This window comes from Parambassis ranga, chromosome 13 (genome assembly GCF_900634625.1).
Source record: "Parambassis ranga chromosome 13, fParRan2.1, whole genome shotgun sequence".
In the NCBI taxonomy this organism is placed as follows: domain Eukaryota; kingdom Metazoa; phylum Chordata; class Actinopteri; family Ambassidae; genus Parambassis; species Parambassis ranga.
Window position 1 is genome coordinate 11,091,930 of NC_041033.1, and position 20,353 is coordinate 11,112,282.

A 20,353-nucleotide genomic window follows, 5' to 3' on the forward strand; every position below is an offset into this window, starting at 1 on the left:
GGCGCGCATGTCCAGTTCTTCCATGCAGCCCGTTCACCCAGCTCGCCAATCATTCTAGCGAGTTTCCCCACTCTTTCTCACCCCCGTCTTTACATGTGCTCCGGACACACAGCTCTCTCTTGAGCGGACACTGCAGGGAAAGAGACGAACGTACCCACCATGGAATAGGAATACTGCTGGGGGAAAACCTCTCATCTTTTCTCTTCTTTTTTTTCTTCCCTTTTTTCTGACGTCTTTTCTCTCTTTCGCGTCTCCCTCTCTTTCTAGATGTCTCTCAACAGTTTCTGAAGGGATTGAAGGAAAGAAAAATGAGGATTATGATTTTTTCTTGGCACTTTCTCGGGGTGTATTCCGCCCTTTGGGGGCTGGCGACAGGGGCTTTCCCCAGCTCAGTGCAGATAGGTGAGTTGGGAGGATTGCTGCTTTTACGCACGGACACTCACATCTCCCATCTGACACATTACATTGAATATTCGTGGACGTTTAGCGGGCAGCAGTCAGCGTGGAAAAAGAGGGAGGGGGGGGGGGGGTGCGCACCCCAAACAACTACAGCGCACTGTGAAACACAACGAATCGACACAGAGATGATAACACAGAAGAAAACTATAGAAACATTTTCTTTATGGCGCATTCTGTGGGTTTTTTTTATCAGCGTCTGTGGATCATATGGTTCATAACGGCACACAAAGTCTCTCTGTTTCACTCTGTCTATATGCTTTTACTGTTTTTGCGTGTATTTTAAAAGCTGTTCTTTGCTCATGAATGTTTCAGCGAGCTTTGTTCCCTTTTCGTCTTCTTCAATGTTTAGACACTGCAGTATTCTCTCTCTCTCTCTCTCTCTCTCTCTCTCTGCTACTTCCAGTTACCCGGTGTAGTGCGGGATAAGCCCTCTTAATAGTTCATAGATAAAGTTAACTATATCTAGATTATCGTTGGTTTGCTCAGTGCTTGTGGACCACACATGCATGGAATCTCCTCTCTCTCCCTCTCTCTCTCTCTCTCTCTCTCACACACACACACACACACACACACACATTCATGCAGGCATGTGTGTGATAATGAATGCACTGCATCACTCCTTGTGGGGGGCAGCTGGGAGGTCCTATAATGAGATTCGGCTCCTTGACTCTGTCTCCCTACAGCTGCCAATAAACTTAATGCGCTAAACATTTTCTGCTAGGTACACACACATTTTCACTGATGTGCATGTGTGCACATGCACCATGCACATGCAGTTAGAAAAATGCACATGCCTGTGCACTCAGTGTAAAACATCCAGTGTGCACATATACAGGGAAGAACACAGAGAGTGAACGCATCTGCAATCAGACGTACCAAACATACATGACTGTGCACACTTATCTCCATCCACTCGCCATCCTCCTTAAACACTCCAGTGTACATACATGATCATTAACTCGAGGAGTTATTTGCATATCTCTGCATCGCACACAAGTGTAGTGTCACACTTTCTTTTTACACACTGCGTGTGGGTGTGTAGGAGACAGACAGACTAGCACAGATGAGAATATTCCCATAACTGGCGCAATAATATGCCATGTTGAGATGTATCTCGACTCCTCATCTGGCAGTGTGTATGAACGTGTGCGCTCGCAGGTGCAATTCTACCTGAAAACTTCAAGCCATTTTAATCAGGGGTTACGGATAACACTGAGCTCTACACTTGACCCATAGTCTCCAGCTGCATACATGTACAGTGTATGTGTGTGTGAGAACCTGCAGAGTGACGTGCAGACACACAGATCAGTAACACTTCATGTAAGGATTGCTTCACTCAGTGTGTTCTGCCTCTGGATCCTCCCGTGTCATTTTTCCCTCTCTCACTCATTTTCTCTCGCTCTCCCAAAGCAATGTCAAGGCGTCACAGTCTGCCTGTGTAATCCAATTCACTTCAATTGAGTTGGATTCCAATAAACTTAACGTCAGTTTATTTCAACTCATGATGCGATGTAGAGGTAATTTATGGGATTACGCAGATGACCCCTATTCTGAGAGAAACTCCGAGCATGACACCAAAGCCGTACCTTTCCTGTGCAGCTGCAGTAGTGATGTTTAGAAGCAGCTGCAACAGTTTCAGCCTTGAAGTCTTCCTGCACTTCAAAACATTTTGGGATTATTGTAGCATCCCTCAGATGTTGGAGCTTCACAGTGCAGAATAAAGTTTAAGCCTTAGAAGGCTGTTGTCACAGTCATCAGGGGAAAGTTTCCTCTGTGCTCACGTCAAAGGACGTCACTGATATGTGTGAGGTGGACACTTGAAGATTTATGTAAACATAACCTTGTGTAACTATGTAGATGTTTTTATCTAAAGGTGATCTTTAAGTTGTCCTTGAAGATCTTTGTATTTTGTTGTCAATATATTGATTATGACTCACTATATAACACTCCTCTTGGTGGCAGTGGTTTTAAAATGTTGACTTTTAGTCAGTTAAAGTCAGTGAAGCTCTTTTTAGCCAAAGGCTGGCACATAGCTCAGCCCTAAATGTAACCTTTTTTAGTGATTTCAGCAGGTGTTATGTTACAGTTATCAATATCTTACATCAGGCTCTGGTAATAGAAGAGGTCGCTCTCTTGGCTGAACATGTTATCTGAGAATGCCTGAGAGGATCGTATGACCCCTAATTGAGCCTATTTTTTTCAAGCAGAGGTGGTGATTTTTTATTCTGCATCAACTTATTTTTTTCTTTTTTTTTATCATATTAAACTGCAGAGATATGCTCCCATAAGCCAATGACACTTGCCGCCCTGCTCTCTTACTGCATGGCCCCTGCTCCTCCTTTATTTACCGGACATCTCTTGAAAGCTTTCCTGTCACCTTACTTGTCTCTCTTTTCTTCTGCTCTTAAGTCTTTCTCAGATTTCCTCAATGAAAGGGGTAGTGTGTGAGTCCATGAGTGTGTTTGTATTCATGTTTGTGTGTGTGAGACAGAGAGGGAGGATGTTCTGAAAGACAAATTACTTCCTGTAACAAAGCTAATGAAGATCTTGGCTTTCTTCTCTCTGTCCCCACCTCTTCTTTTCTCTGCTCCCATCTATCGCTCTCTCCTTCATATTACTCACTGTCTTCCTGTCTGTCACCTTCCAACCATGTTCCCACCCCGACCCCTCTCCGCCCTACAATAACTCACTTCCTCTGCTCTCCATCATGTTCCTCTCCTCTATGATCTCCCTCTCTCTTTTGTAGGTGGATTGTTCATTAGGAATACTGATCAGGAGTATACAGCGTTTCGACTAGCTATCTTCCTTCACAACACCAGCCCTAATGCTACAGAAGCTCCCTTTAACCTGGTTCCACATGTCGACAACATAGAGACCGCCAGCAGCTTCGCAGTCACCAATGCATGTAAGTGTTCATATGTGTGTGTGTGCCTGAAAATGAGGCTGAAGGAAATGTTCTTTCTCTCTGTCTTCTTCCTGTCCATGTTTGACTTTCAGTGTCTCTTATGACCGTTGGATAAAGATTGCTTTAAGGATCAGGCTTTATTCTTCTGTAATGCACTTTACATCTGCATTGGTCAGTCTTATTGGAAAAGAGACAATTCAAACAACAAGTGCCAATTTTAAAATGTTAATTTTGGAAACTGTAAGACAGTTTAAAAGGACAGAAGTTTCTTACTGTGGAGAGCATTGCAGACAATCATTGTAAGCTCTTTCCTTGTATGACATGTAATCACATGATGCCTCTCATCTGCTTAAAAAAAGTAATACACAATGTTATTACAACTATAGCCTAAGTCAGGGAACAGTTGCAGACAGTGTTTAAAATGGTTCCTTTGTGTTCAGAAAAGAGCAGAACAGTTGGTACTCGTGTCCTCTCTGATCTTTTGAAGGATGACAGCTAATCTTTCACCATCCCTGTCTGTTCTCTGGGAGTCGAGATCTAATCCTTCACACTCCCCCTCGACCTGGAAGCCTGTGAGAGAGATTTTCTGATGTTTGTACTGGCAAGTTAGTGCTAACAAGGCTGTGTGGGCAAGTCAGAACAGCTTGGCATGCTACAGGTGTCTTGTGTTTGTGTGTTTAGAATATGAAATATGTTAACATGATAAAAATCAATATGGAGTTCTCTGTGGTGTCTCAGAAATACCGCTTTTTTGTGTTAGCCATTAGCAGTCTGTGTTTGCACGTATTTGGCATATTCCACAGAGGAAATCTGTTTTGTAACAATATGTAAAATACGCTTGGAAGTTGAATTTATCCATACAGGATTTTATTTTTCCAACTGTGCCTTATGATCTCTGCAATTCAGAAGTTGCACTTCAGTTTGATTGCTGCCTTGCTGCAGTATCATATTACACAAAAGATAATTTCCATACAGGACAGGGCAGACTCATTGTCACACACAGATGATTGGTGAGGCTTCCTGAGCATTTCAGCCTCAGTTTTCATTCAGTTTGGTTATCTGCTGTCTGACATCTGCTGGTTGTTGTTAGTTTACACCACTATAGTTTTGGCATTGTTTCCACACTGTGATAAAGCACTGCTCATCAGTGAAGAGTGTGATGGTCAGATTTAAATCATTACAAAGAGCGTCAGTATAAAAGCTTGTTTGCAGGCTGTGCTTTGTGTTTGTGGAGGTGTGAGCTTTGTGCGCTCTAAACTGAAATTTCCCTCAAGGATACCATAATATCACGTCCCCTCATTAAGCCCGTCCCACAGTCCATCCATCATATTTTAGGGAAATCTTTTAGTGATTGTGTTGTAATATTTTTAGCCCCTTATCTCATTAAGCTTTAACAAATCGACCACGGGAGCTGTTAACTAGACAGGGCTCCCAAAATCAATACAGTATTATACAACAATACAGCACCTCTCCTCACAATATTATATCAATGTGTTTAACAAGAACAAAGAAATGCTTCTGAAAGGTTTTGAAGATCATCTGGCGATTGATTTGTGTTGTGTTATTAATTTAAACCTCTAATATCCCGGGAGGATCCCAACCACAGCCAGATGCAAGTCACATGCGATCATAAATTAAATCGATGTAATGCAATCTGCAAGTTTATTTGTCTTCTCTCTGCATTATAGACCCACACGAATAAATAGATTATTTAATACAACCTACAATGATTGGAAAATTAATCGTCCATCATCTACTCGCCACCCACAAATATCATCACTGCATCCAGCCCTGTTCACTGTGTGATTGTAGGTGGTTTTCTTATAACACATGGGCAGGAGTGTGAATTTATTAGTGATGAGTGAAGGGGTGTACTGAGGGGAACGCCACAGTGTAAAAGAGTGCAGCAGGTGTTTTACAGTCTGTGTGGATGCACTGAAGCCTGACGGACTGTGAGCACCAGAAACCTTTGTTTCTCTCCTGGTCCCCTCTCCTCTTTCTACTATTTCCTCTTAAATCCCAATGACCTACTTGAGGATATGTTAAAACAGATTAATTCATTGCAGCCTAACATTACTACAAACAGAGAATTTTATTTTAAATCCCACTGAATATCCTAGTATTTCTACAGATGCTTAATGTTGATGAGAAATAGAGCTGTGTATAGTATGACGTCAAATGTTGCAGCAATAAAAACACAGATTTGAATATTTTAGTTGGGGCATCATACAGAGCAGCTTCAATGAGGAGTTGAAACAACATGATACTGAATTTATATGCAGTCAGGCAGTGACAATATATTGCTGGGAAGCTGTACACGATGGCATATTTTTATTTTTGTCAACAAATCTCATTTAAGTGAAGTGATTTTCTAAGAAATGACTAAAGAATGCAGTAGATTCTAAAGCTCACATTACATTCAGTGGCAAGTTGATTCTTTTATCTACCTTTGATACGGTCATGAGCAGTCCTCTCACACAGTAAACCAACATATTGAAGTCACAGTGCTGTATTGGCTGACGTGTTCCTTCCTTGCTGGGTCACAGTCAATGAAATCAATTTTTATTTATCCCATTTAGAAATCCAGTCAAACCTCATCAGGTAAATGACAGCAGTAGTCAAAATTTAAGGCAGCTGAAGCAGTCCAGGGCTACCCGAGCCTCTTTGCTAAAAACTGAGCTAGTAAAAGCTCAGCCTTTTTAGCAGCTAAAGCAACATGAATAATATGTTTTTATTTTTTTAAATAATGTACACTGTTATGTCTGACAACCCTATGGTATGTGAGCTAGCGTCTCTGCTCTCTGAAAAGTAGTCAGGTTGTGTCATCTTGATTCCCTTCCTTCACTTTCATTCATTTTCGCATGCTATAAAACATTAAGACAATTTTGAAGCAATGCAAATGTTTTTACAAGATGTTACTGTTGTAAATATACAGTGATTTAAATGAAAGCAATAATTCAATTGGAAAAATGTGATGAAAACAAGAGGACACCAATCCCTCACCGGAAAAAAATGTCCAGGGTCAATTTACATTTATGTGTCAGCACATGAGGGTGAAAACAGTCTTTCAATAAACGTATTCCTGTTAGAGCAAAGTGTGCTAAAAGCTGCAGTGTCCGTTTGAGGAAATTAAGTATCCCATTTAAAAATTAAATTATATATTTATGATCCAATTTGAAAGATTTATGTCTCCAGCGGAAATGAATGGGCTCAGTGCTCAGAGTCACTGACAGTCAGTGGAGGTGTGTGTTCTTTTCATGGTGCTTATCTGTGATAAGAGAAGTAAAGTGAAGCACTAACCTTTAACAGGAGATATGTTTCTTCTCTTCTTTTCATTGTTTTAGCAGATTTTCTTTATTTTACACGATTTCCTCTCAGTTATGAACTCTCCGGTTGTTTATCTTTCTCTCTTGCCTGTCTCATCCTGTTTCCCTGACCAGAGCCTGGGTCTGTCTACCTATCGTCTATCATCCTCTCTCTCGCAGGTGTTCAGACACACATACACACGCAGACACACACACACACACACACTTGCAGAAGCATGAGTGTTTGGAAAATGAAGCTCTTCTATGTGAACAGTCTGCTCTCTCTCTGCAGGCTACACATAACAAGCGGAACCACTTCTCTCCTTCTCTCTGTCCTTATTTCTCTCTTACACTTTCTTGTCCACTCTCTTCCTTCCTTGTCCCACCTCTCTCTCCTTTCCTCTCTCTGCCTCTTGTCTCTCCATCTCCTCACACTTGTCCTCTTCTCTTTGCTTCATCGTTTTTTGCTTCTCCCCCCTTCACACAGGCGTGGTGAATGGATCTCTAAATTAATCCCTGACTCTTGCTCCGGGTGGTGAGCAACGCTCCATATTAGAATAGGGAATTCTTCCTCTGACCTTGGCTAGTTCCTCTCTAGTCTAGTATTCAGAATGCGTGAATGGATCATAAAAATCCCTGGTCCTCGCCGCTTTCCCAATTCACCGCGGAATACAACCCATTTTCTTGTACCAGGGTCACATACATCCTCTCCTGCTGTCAATGTTACTGCATCTGCGTGCACACACACACACACAAGCCTGTCTCTTTTAGTATATTAAACTTACAGTATATCTGTGTGGGTGTGCATTTGTGTCATACTTTGTTGCATGTGTTTGCTGTATGTGTTTGTCATTTCAATATGTCATCATGACAAACACAGTATTCTACTGGGCTCACCACTGTGTCTCTATGCACTGACTTATTGAAACTAATGTATATGGATTGGCATGACCAAAGGCTGCAGTTAGCACGCGTGTGTGTGGTGTGACATTTCTGCCCATAGAGAATACATTCGTGCAAACCTGTGTGTCATTGAGGTGCATGAAGAGTGTTGCTATGTGTGTGTGCGCTGTGAAAAAATCCACTGAGACAGAGCATGATGAAGATAGACAGGAAGTGATAAGGTGAATTAGGGACAGAGAAGGAAGAAATGGAGGGGAAAGGATTTGTAACAAAGAGCTTGTTCTGGCTACTTTATGGTGACAGAGCTGAGAGACATAATATGGGGCTTCTATGGCAGCAAATGTTGCTTGATGTGTACAAGAAATCTTGTTTTTTGAATATTTTTCCAGCATTAAGACAAATAATGCTGCCATGTTCTATTACTTTACAGTTGTAATCATAATAATGATAATGTGGTTGGAGTGGTTGATTATTGCGGTGGTGCATAACTTCATTTGTCATCTAGAGTTACTATAGATTGTGTTTATGGTAAATCAATAGTGTTTACGTATTATTGACTGCCACAGATTGCATTTACATGCAGGCTGCACCTGACTGTCTTTATAGCCAAACAGTTGGAATCAGAATCTCCTTGGTGTTAATGTTATCAGGGACAAAATGAAAACGTGAATATGATGATGCTTGTTACTTCTCTCATTTGGACTGACATAAGACTCTCTTTACTGACAGGACTTCTAATGAAAGTTATGTATCCACCTTTCCTCCAACCTACTGCTTCAATACCACCACCACCACCACCATCAGTTGTCACTAAATGAAAACAGTGGCATTTCTCCTTCAAGTCACACAGTCAGTTACAGTCTGCACTGCCCATGGAAAGGCCAAATTCTGGTTTTGTTCAAAAATCATTTAGATTTGTGGGCTGTAAAGTGCTGTTTGTTTACACTACTGATTATATGACTACTCTGCTTTCTTCTTATTGTTAGAATGGCATTGACTTTTTACACCCCCTTTGCCCAGAGTAAATGATGATCTAGTGGTTAAAAACCAGCATGTGAAGGTAGGCGGGAAAAGAAAGAGTGGGTTTATGTCAGCATGTACCTTACAATACAACCTGATTAGCTCAGTTTTTCACATAAAAAGCAGCCTGAGTTTAGGATGATACCACTCGCTTGCCAAATGATCATTGCTTCTGCTTCACCTTTTCGTTTCCTGTCTTTCTTCTTCTCTTGATCACCGACCAGACGCTCACAGTACCATCCAGCGTTACAAAGTTGTTTCAGCGACTATGTCTATGTCTTCTTTCACAGAATGTCATTAGTAATATTTCTTCACACACTGTGGATTACATTAGTTCTTTTGTATGTTTTTTAACTAGATTAAACTGCATACTCCACCTTTAAATAAGATGGTAAATTATTCAATGACAATAATGACTGTCAAATGGGGAAGGCAGGGCAGATGGTGGTGGTAACCCAAATCCTGCCCATGTAGAGGAATCCTGGGTCAACCACATACCTCTGAAGTCCATCAGCATAATGCTTACTGAGCACTGAGAACGTAAAGAGTTAAAAAAAAGACCCCACATAACACGCTTCTAACATAATTGTCTCTCATCTCTAACACTGCTCTGTGCTGAATGAATAAAAGAAATGCAGATTGCAATAGTCTCCTCTTTAGTTGTAAAAACAATGACATTTGCCATGTATATTTATCATTAACTTTAATATGCAGTGAGTCAACTGAAAACAATATTTGCATGATACAAGAAAATGACTGGTTCTGTACTTTGTTAAAAGTGTATTGACACCTTGATTATCATAAAGACACACACACACAGACACACACATACACTTTCAAACACCCACTTAGTGTTTCACATATATTTTACATTTCTGGGCTTTGGGCTCTGAATAAATAAATTCCTGTAACAGCCTGCTAAACTCAACAACACCTACACACGCACACACACACACATGCATAAATACAAATGTTCACACAGTCCCTCTCTTGAGATCTATCTCTCTGACACATTGATTTGCCAACCTGTCTGTGTATTTCTGACTTCCTCTCACACACAGCATTCCTCTGAGCCTCTGCCTCACCCACTTCTTTCATTAGATTGCTCAGTCATCTTGTAGATGATTTGAGACACTCAATAATAGCACAGGGCCATCATCTTTATTGGTGACGTTTTGCATGGTTATATGTCGTCTTAATGAACACACCGGGGAAAATAGAGTGAAATGATATCTTGAAGCCCTGGCAAGCCAAACAGCTTTACTCTGCAGCAAACCTTCGCTTGTTCACGACTCTGACAGCACTGTAAATGTTTTTCCTTATATAAGGACACATATAGTTACATTTAAACATCACTCTTAGACTTCCTGCAACATCACTTTGTCACTTTGTATTTACCATTAATGTTTTTGATTCAGGCTGCATTGATTTTTTTTTAAATTAGATCTTTACGATGCACTGTCTGAACTTTTTAGATAGGTTTAGGTAGGTAGCGTGACATGCTGTGTAAATTGCTCTGGTAGGTTCCTTCCAGCTTTGCTTGTACGTTAAGCTGCCCTTAAAGTGTCAGCAGACATCTGTCCACAGTCTGTTGTCCTCTATAGGCCCCTGCCTGTAGCAGCATGGCTTCTACTTAACATTTGGGTGAAAAGTTTTCATTGTGTGCTGCTTTGCGAGTGACGCAAAAGAGACTCTCAGCTCTAATTTGAACAGCCATGTCCTTGGATTGTTATACATCTGTGGAAACTTGTTTTGGACTGATTTGGACAAAAATCAGACTAAGGAACAGGCCAAAATAAAGATTTGGCTGGTAGCACAATGCTTTTTAGTCCTGAATTAACTCAATATTTATTAATTCAATAGATATTAAACTATATAACAACTTAGCACATCACACTTATACCTACTGTAACTTCTGTAATAACAACAGTCCTACAATACGGTGACGTGTCATTATATGAATTTGTCAGAGCGAATTTGACAGACATCATCCTCATATACACTGAGATGCATGCCTGTGTTTTACATTAACAAACCTCTGCAGCTACTGATGCTGCATTTTGTAAGACTTGCTGTGACTGGGATAGAACATAAAACAAAACCAGCAGCAATACAGTGGTTTATATTCAACGCGTGCCTCAGTGATAAAACAGACTGTTTTCCTTGTAGTAGACCTGTGAGTGATCAGCTGTGCGTGGAGCGTAGTGAATACAGAAGGGTCAGACCGTTTTGGCTCCCGCTCTTATGAACAGATGTTGTGCTCGCTGTGGCAAGTTGACATGTGCAGTGCACAGACATGTAGCAGGAGGAGTTCAGTGAGCATTCAGTGTGTTTCGGTGTCAGTTTGTAACTGACTGTGGTGGGGAGAAATCTTAACAGTGTGTAAACTGCACATCATTTACTTCAGGTGATCAGATGTCATTGGTCACGCACGATGCTGGGAAATTTAAGTACGTAAGCACTTTTAGTTGTTGTCTTATGGGGTTTCAGGGCAAGATGCCGTGCATGTATTAAGGAATATCAGAGCTGGCTGGCCTGATTTGCTGTGGCGTGTGTGTGCGCGCCCACCTCAGAGCCCTCGGTGCCATTGTTCTCTGTCCCCTTAGCCGCTGTTAGCTCTCACCTTAGTCTCCAGGCTCCACGCTTGTTCCACAGCAGTGTTCAAGTTGGAGCCACTAGTGTTCCCAATCGCTGGTGACAGGTCATTGGATTTAAAACAAAGACAATAACTTCAAGCAAAAACAAGAAAGGTGACTACCATCCTTGGCTGCAGCCATTCCTTCATAGGTCATGTGAGTGCTTTGCACTTAAGTCACAATCTTGTCTTCCTTTTAGATTAGCAAACACACACACACCCGAAAGGCCGACAGCCAATAATCTGTGTGAGGAGGTGTCAATATAACACTGTTTCTCTTGTTTCATTGAGACTTTCTTAGATGCTTAGACAACAAAGAAGTTGTTTTATAATAGAAAAAGATGTTAGTCAGTTCAGTTTAGTCGCTGACTCTCCTGCTGCTCTGTAAGTTGTTTTATGGCATGTTGAAGCTGTTTATTTGGTTTCCATCTCACAGTTCACTGCAGCTGCTTTTTCTTATTGCTCGATGTCAACATAAATGCCAACAGAGGCAGATATGATACAAAAATGTCCATTAACATGAACAACATGAAGAACATTTTGGATTTAAAGGTCCAACAAAAAGCTACAGCTCTAAAGATGAAAGAAAACTGAACAACAGGCCAGCATTCACGGAGACATACTATTACTAAAGCTGCACTCAAACACATAATAATGAAATTCTTTTTTTGTGGGTCTGCACTTGCTTTAGGCATGATGAGACACAGTGAGACAGTCTTATTGCAGGTTTTACAGACTACCAACCCTGAAGCTGGTTGAATGAAATCCTCCCACGGCAACGCTGAGCTGTTTTGTCTGGTTCAGCCAAGTGATATTAAAGTAACAATGAGACGAACATTTTAATTAACCTGCTGTGGTCAGGCAGAGAATTTCAATCACGAGGGTGGAGGGGTTTTTTGTGGATTTGATTTGCAGGTCAGCAGCGTATTGTTTTGCCTGTTTGTTCAGGCCTTGGTAGTAATGAAGAGTGAATAATATTATTAGACCGTACAGTATGTCTCAGAGAATAGCAGTGTTCCCTCCAGGTAGGCTGACTGTGGCTCTTTAACACACATGCTGACCCACACCTACACTCTTGTATGCACTCAGCTGCCTCAGTCTATCTAATGTGTTTCATTAACAGCTCTTTTTTGCAGTGGGTATCGTAGCTGTGGTGTTTCCTCTGTGTTTGTTTTTTATGCTCTGGTGTTTGGAAGATGAAAAGCATGAGAAGAGATGACAGCGGATTTTAAGTGTTACCAGTCGCCTTAGCAAAACACAGGGGTGTTTATACTGAATGGAGCTGTGTTCGCTGTAATTGTCTGTGACGTCTTTTTGTTGTTCTTCACTCTCTCGGCTTTGCTGCTGTTGTTTTCTTCTTCTGATCAAAGGATTTCCACTTGCAGACTTTCTTCTCTCTGCTTTTTAAACATAAGTACATGCGGGTGCTCGGACTTAATCGCCAACACACCTCTTTTTTCTGCTTCTCCTACTTTTCTTATTTCTGACTTGCAGTTTCACTGAGTCACGGTCAACATCTATCTTTTGTTTTCACTTCACGTTTCCTTCCTCTCACTCTCTCTCTTATGTCTCCCTCACACCCTCCTCTGTCTGTCATTACGTTTTCTCATTACTCATTAGCTGCTATAAGGCTTTTGCTGTGGGACAAAAGCTGTGATGTGTGCGTTGTGGGTTTATCTAAACGCAAAGTGACACATTAGCTGCCGAAGCACACACTGAACATACACCTACGTCTTCACATCTGTCATCTGCAGTGTCTGTCTCTCCCCGTGTTTGTTTTGATCTCCGTACCTCTCAGCTCATCTTTGCTAGTCCCCCATCTTTGCCACAAACTGGGCCTCAGTAAAGATGGTTCATTTTATATTTTCCTGCTTTATTGGATTTCTTCTTAACCGTACAGTGTTTCATTTGATCCCTCTCGCGTGCACACACACACACACATGCACACAGGAACCTCCTGAAACCCACATGTGTGTTTGTTTCCATGGATTTATGATGTGGATGAAAGGAAGGGCATTAGTTAATATTGATGAGTGCTGCCACTCAGCCTTTCTCACTGAGGCTCACTTAGAGATGAGAGACATGACCTTTACACACACACACACACAAACCAATGTGTGCTTCTGCCAACATCAATGTAGACACACACAAAAACCCACATCATTCATTGTTGTATTATTAACATTGAACTGTTCCCACTCTTCCTTCTTAATTAGAAATTCCTGGTGTGTGCCTTTCCAAACACATGCATGCTGCTCTGAACTGAAATCTCATTCGCTCATGGGGAACACAGAGATTCTCTCAAACCTTAAAGCCAGTGTCGGCCTTGAACCAATTCATCCCTAATGGCCCATTGGTATTCAGTGAGTGTAATAGATTCCTAGGTAACCAGCAGGTAATTCATCACACTTGCAAATAGGAAGAGACAGAGTAGGAAGCAAAAAAGCTATTAAACCGATCAGAGCAGGAACAGTGCTCATATGAAGAGAGAGCGAGAGAGAAAGGCTCTCGTGGAAAGAGAAGGAAATAATTAATTATGCACTCTCTGGTGATTATCATGAGGGCAGACACACACAAAGAGGCAGGAAGGCCAGGCGTACATATACGTACACACATGCACACACTCACCTCATGTGGTCATCTAACCTTTATACCAGACAGAGAGATGGCTGCTGTGTATGTTGGGACGTGTTGTTTTTTTTTTGTGTTTACCCACCTTAGAGGTCAATTTTTTTCCTGACAGCATTGGTATTTCTCACCTTAAGCTGATAGGTATACCTGTGTGTGTGTTCATGTGTATGTGTGTGTAAGAGCATACAAGATGTGTGTCTGTGTTTCAGAAGTCACATCACAGTTTGCCCACTCACATTCTGGCTCTTCTGTCTGAGGTAGTGGAATGCATCAAGTAACACACACACACACACCCACACAAACACACACTCAGAATCGATCTGCTCCTTCAGACAGTCACGGTGATGGATGGACACTCCCCTGCTTCTATTTTTACCCCTGATCTCTCTGTGTGTCTGCCTTCTTCTCTCCAGTATAGAAACATACATAGAAAAGCCCTGTTTCATAACAACAAATGTGTCTCTCTCTGCTGGGAAGATTTGTGTGTTGGTCTTCAACCTTACTACTACTGTGTCTTTTTTACCCTGGTAGCAGCCGAGCAGGTTTTTTTTTTTCCCAGGCTGAGCCACATTCAGACGTGCGACTTCTTGTTTAACGGCAGCAGTTGCTGTAGGCACAGCACCACATGGCCAAACTTGTAGCCTCACAAGGAGGCTCCTGAGGACTGTTCTGATCATACAGAAACATGCTTAAACAACACACTGTGAAACACAGTTTCAGACGTGTGTGGTGCCTGGATGTGTAAAAGCAGAATGTGAACTTCCACTTCAGCATGTGATCACCGGGAAAGGAAAACAAAACACTCAAATTTGAATCCGTCACAGATGATCACATCAGCGCATTGATCAGCTGACCATTTGAAAAACACCTCATCATTGAATAAGGATCAATGACAGACTACCAGACAAGGAAAATCAATGAGTGCAATTTGTAGTTACATGTGTATTTTTCATATCCAGTTGCCTGGATTTAAATCTCATAGAAACTGTACTTCAAATTGGCACTCTACACATAGCTATAGCTATTTTCTCTGCAAATTATTTTTGCTTATTATCCCGACATTGCATTGGGGTCATGTTAAACATACTTTTGTGACCAACTCATTACTTATAATCCCACTTATTACACAGCTACTTCCTAAAGAAATCAACACTTCTACACTTCTCATCACGTTAACAGTGAACTGCATCTATAGCAACAGTTTTTTATACATAGAGTGGTCTGTATATGACAACATCCACACAGTCCTCCATAGAATGTCGATAAAAATGTGTATGTAAAGGCTCAGCAATACTAATTTTGTACTTTGATTAAAGTACAAAAAGTAAGTGTTGTCTATGCTACACTATCCACTACGATTTATAGCTTCCTTGCTAATAATATGGATGGATTGTGCTGTCTATTGCAGTTCTGTTGTGAACAAGGACAGTGAATTGAGGGTTTGCTTCTGATTTGTAAAATCTGAAGAGGAATTAGGGGCAAAACGTCAAGCTGCAAATTTCTCTGCTGACCTTCATGTGTAGTATTGTATTGGAATATTGTAACACTCAAGGACAAAGGCCTCTGCATTTTCCTGCACTGTGTTTCCTCTCATTGTAAAGAGCATCCAGACCACAAGACAAATGTTGTTGTAGAGTACGCTCTGACTTTATAAAGTGTTATCATATAAAAACATTCTTTTCACACTCTGTGTAGCAAACATGTTCAGAAGCACTCAGTTGGGAAATGTAAACGAGCTGAGCATCCACATTACCTTTTGGCAATGCAGAAAGAGTTCAAAACAAGGTCAAAGTCTTCCCATATGGGGCCCTTTTAGTTGGAGGAGTCACCAGAGGGTGCTTACTAAATGGGATAACAAACCGCCTGGAGGATCCCACTGCTGCTGCCCCTCTGCTTTTTTTAAGACAGAGGGCACGTTTTGTTGTGTGTTGCACATTTCTCCAGCAGTGTGTGAGGACAAAGAGTATTAATAGGAACACATTTATATTTTTTTAATTCCTTCATAACCTGTCAGTGTTAATGGACCCATCCACCTCTCTGCTTCACATGCATTTTAAAAGCATCATTAGCTGCTGGAGGGATCACTCCAGCTGAAGCTCTTGGTTACACTTGTTAAGTTACAGGAACGTATGCCAAGATAAGATTTAGTTTTCTACATCAATTTCTCTTTGTAGTTGTCTTACTTTTATTATTTGTGTCTTCTTTTCTTTCTTGTTTTGTTTAATCTTTCATTTCTTCCTGCCTGTGTCACTCAAACTTGCATTCATTCATTAGTTGGTGGTAAATCTTTTTTTGCATTTGTCCTTTGATTGATTCTTCATCCTGTCTTGTGTGTCTTTTGTTTGTCCATTTGTTGTCACATTGGTTGGTCTTTCTTTTAAATATGTTTGTAAGGCAGTAGGTGAGTCTAGAAAGAAAATAACTAGGTCAGGTGTTTGAGGATGGAAGAGGAGGGGCTAGAGAGGGTGAGAAGAACCAGAAAGAGATCAAATAAACTCTTGAAATGTTGATAGGCTTTAAAGTCTAACTGAGTCTTAAACACAAGGCCTTGTGCAGTCTCACATAGCCCTGTACTGCTTTGGGAGGAGACTGCACTGCTGCTATCAGTCATCTTCCTCTTAACTGTAGAAAACCCTGTTTTGTTGTCTAGATTGTATGCATGTAAGCACCAATGATGTGAAGACGGCAAGATTCATAAAAACACTTTCACAGACAAAGAGCCACTTCTATGACAATCAGCTCTCAGTGCGGGTTATTACACTTTGTCTTATCATGACAGCGCTGTACAGACTGTGAATTATTGGCACCGATGCACATGTACCAAAACTCTCTCTCATTCACACAACTTTAAACATGTACACACACGCGCACACGCACGCACACACACACACAGACGTCCTACTCTCTTCCCTCATTTTCCCACAGGCTCTAGTCGTCACACACAGTCACATGCTCAAGGGGATGATGGGATGATAGTACAGATGGCATACTAGAGTAATATTCTCCATATGGGGAGGTAATATTGTCAGAGCAGTTGTGTGAGGAGAAGGAGAAAGGCAGATTAAATCAGAGGGTGAGACAGCCTGGCTTCTGTTGTACATGGCCAAAGCATCATGAAAAGCTGCATTTGGCGTGTAGAATAACTGCTGTTTATATTATAGGAGAGTAGATAGTAGTCATAAAAAGAAAGATAACACAGCTGTAGTGCTCATTGGTCTGTGTTATTTTTGTACTTTAAATTGTCATCCAGATTTAATGGTCCTGACATGGCATGCAGCTGTATATTATTATAAGCCACAGGCAAGAATGCAGGTCCAGTTCTGACTCATTCAGCACCATGGGTCGCTTCATTGGTCAGTGGCACGAAACATGTTAGTTTCACATAAAAACCTATATTGCCTGCATTGTCTATTAACCCACACAGCAGCAGGTACCTGTACAAAGGCAGGCAGAAGACCATGTTTGGAAGTATTGGCACATTGTCCCATTCTGGGAGGACGAAGGTTATCACACAGGCTCACTGCTTTTAGTCTCTGTTGGTAGAAACTGTTCACTGAGCAGTGATTTTTTCTTTCTGCTGCCCCACCCCTTCGGGAGACTGTTCACTGGTCCTGAGTCTATTGATTTCAATGGGAAAAGGGAACATGCTTATGGATTTTGGCAGATTCTATCACACTTTATTTATCACCACCACCCAAAGCTCCTTTTTAAGGTTCCCAGGGTTTTAAGACCTACCACAACAACAGCCTCATGTGGACTAAGACTTACCTATTGTTTGAGACAGGTTCCCCATAAAAGATGAGTTTTATGAACTGCAGTTTAACTCAAGTAAACCACATATTTGGAAGTAAATACCAAAATAAGTCACTGCCTAGCTTTTCCACAGCAGTGCTCTTTTGCTCTTATACTGCTTATACTGAAGCCATACATTGGTTTAATCCTTCACAAACCTAAAAGAATTTTTCACTAAATGTTGCTGACAGTTTTCTCCATAACATCTTCTCCACATAAATTTCAACAGTTGTAGAAACAACTCGAAAGGACTGGAGGGTATAGATTGTAGGATCTTTTTATAGAGCATATCTATTTTTCATGAGAAGTATTCTGCATTTGGAGTTCCCTGGACTTTTCAAGGTTGTGCCTGCAGTGGATGCAACATACAATGCTGCCAACCAAAAGAAAGTGAGAAAAGGGAGAAGGAGATCCTGAAAAGACACACGACACTTATACATTGTTATAAGAAGTGGATTTTGGATTTTTCCCTCTCTTTGACATGCAAGAGATGCGGTAATCTTCATGCCTTATAGGCGGCAAATTACAGGATCCACTGTATCTGTGTTCATCCAACTATCCATTTAAGCAGTTGTTACATGCTTTTGCATGTTCTTCTTCATACTTATTCTGCATGTGTAATTATCTGCCCTGTTTGTTTGTGGTTATCTGCCTGAAAACAGCTTAGCCTAGAGAAAGAGAGAGACTGAGTCATAGCTCCTGGAAGCTTGCTGCGCAGATAAGGCTCTGAATGTGTATCCTCACATGTGCGATGGTGTGTGTATTGTATATAAGCCTATTGACGTATGTTAACAGAGTGCTTCAGCTACACAGAAACATAGTGACCAAAGGAACACCACTTATATATTTGAAATTAACCTGCAAGTGACCTGTACCTGACACAAGACACTGGTAAACAGTGAAACACATATTGCTGACATACAACATTGTTCCACTCCCCAGTGTCATTGGTTTGGCCCAAGATCCCAAGCCAATTACTTTTAATTGATTGTCTTTACAGAACTCACAGGGCTAAACTGTGTCTATTTATGTCTTCACTGTTCTTTATGTGTTAGCTACACTTGCATGTGTTTACTAATCAGAAACAAGAATAGTAATCTGAACAATGTAAAACTGAAAAACTTGTCGGACGAATGTGTGTTCAGACTTTGGAGCGAGAACATTGTGGTGCTGTGCATCTCTGATAAACTTTATTCTTTGTATTCACTGGGTCAATCCTCCGCATTCGACTCCCTGCTCATAGAAAATAAATACATCTTAAAAAAAAAAGTGTGAAGAAAAGCTGTGTCCACAGCTGCACAGTGTGACTCATACAGTAACCACAACACCTGTACAATTCTAATGCAGTACTCTGTAATTATGCACAGAGCAGCCATGCTCTATACTTGGCAGCATTCTGGTTGTCATGGCTATGATGATTTAAACCTACAAGAATCAGGGCTTCAGACTATGATGGAGACATGCAGCTCTTAGAACAAGTGTTTTTGCTTTTTCTCTTTTTCTCTTCACTTTAGTTAACAGAGGGTCAGTCGAGAGTGTGTCTGTTGTTCTCTCTTTTTTCAGTCATTCCTTGTTTTAAATCTCTTTGTTATTTGTAATTGAGCAATAAATGAGCAAAGGCCTCACAAGGAGGGGGTCTTCATAGCAGCATTATAGTGCTATTTGCAACAGGAGCCACAACTTAACAGCACAAAAGTAGAGCACTTGTTATCTATTTATTTATTAAAAAACAACACAGTGTTTGTTCTATCTGTCCCTTTTCCTACCCACAGTAACAAAACCTTCATTATTATTATTACTATTATGATAAAATGCTAACAAAAATAGTTAGAACAATTTCTTATGTTGAAGTGGTTCCTGAGTAAAAACTGTTCATTGCTTTTACCAATACTCAAATCAGCCATCAAGCGCCCACAGTTGTGTCTCTGACAGTCTGACATTAAACCCACTGAGTCTTGATTTTTAACCACATTTTGCATGGTGAATTCCCTGTACAGATCTATCTGTGCCAATTAATTGAAACACGACCCACTCACTCATTGTGCTTCAGCAGAATACTAAAATGTAAACAGAGATATTTTGTAATGAAAAGGGAGGTGAAGATCAGGCACCAAACTCAAGCCTAATTTATTATTCCTCCACTGAGAAAGGGCAACATAACGCAATCACAGACCAGGGACAAAGCACCCAACAGATTAGGCAGCATAGTTATGTTTTAGAGGTCAATTTAAATGCCTATGTGAGCAGACTCTGTCCTCCATGTGTGCCTTTGTCTTCTGTTAACTGTGTGCAATCAAGTCTCTGGAGAACCTGTGTTTGTTTAAGCATGACTTGCTGGTGTGTTTGTACAATATGTAACACTGATGCTGTGAGCTGTTAAGTGTAGGTTCAGCTAAGGTTACAGCAGGCTGCCTCCAGGGAAGAAGAAAATTTATGAGCATACAGTTGTAGGGAACAAGGCTAGAATGTGTGCATCTGTAAGTCTTTTCAGCTTTCATCAGCAGTGGCTGACTTTTTGCTCGGAGACAAGGACTGTTCACCCTGCTGCTACCCTGCAGTGTGTCTGTGTGGAGACTCCCAGGGGGACAAAAGTGTAGTTAAACTCTGGGCAGAACAGTGGACACTCAGGAACAAGGAGACACTCACCCACTGTCGTCTCACCACTCTTGTTTTTGGATTCAGGTGGGATCCACATACTGTAAA

At 41.1% G+C, this 20,353-nt stretch overlaps 1 protein-coding gene across 1 annotated transcript in view; it reads left to right on the top strand.

Moving 5' to 3' along the window:
- Nucleotides 1–308: 308 nt before the first annotated feature.
- gria4a (glutamate receptor, ionotropic, AMPA 4a) overlaps nt 309–20,353 on the top strand; it is an 84,775-nt gene continuing 64,730 nt past the window's right edge. The window contains exons 1-2 of the mRNA XM_028418866.1: nt 309–402; nt 3,206–3,364. Of these exons, the coding sequence (XP_028274667.1) occupies nt 309–402; nt 3,206–3,364 (253 nt within the window). The remainder of the gene's footprint in view (nt 403–3,205; nt 3,365–20,353) is intronic.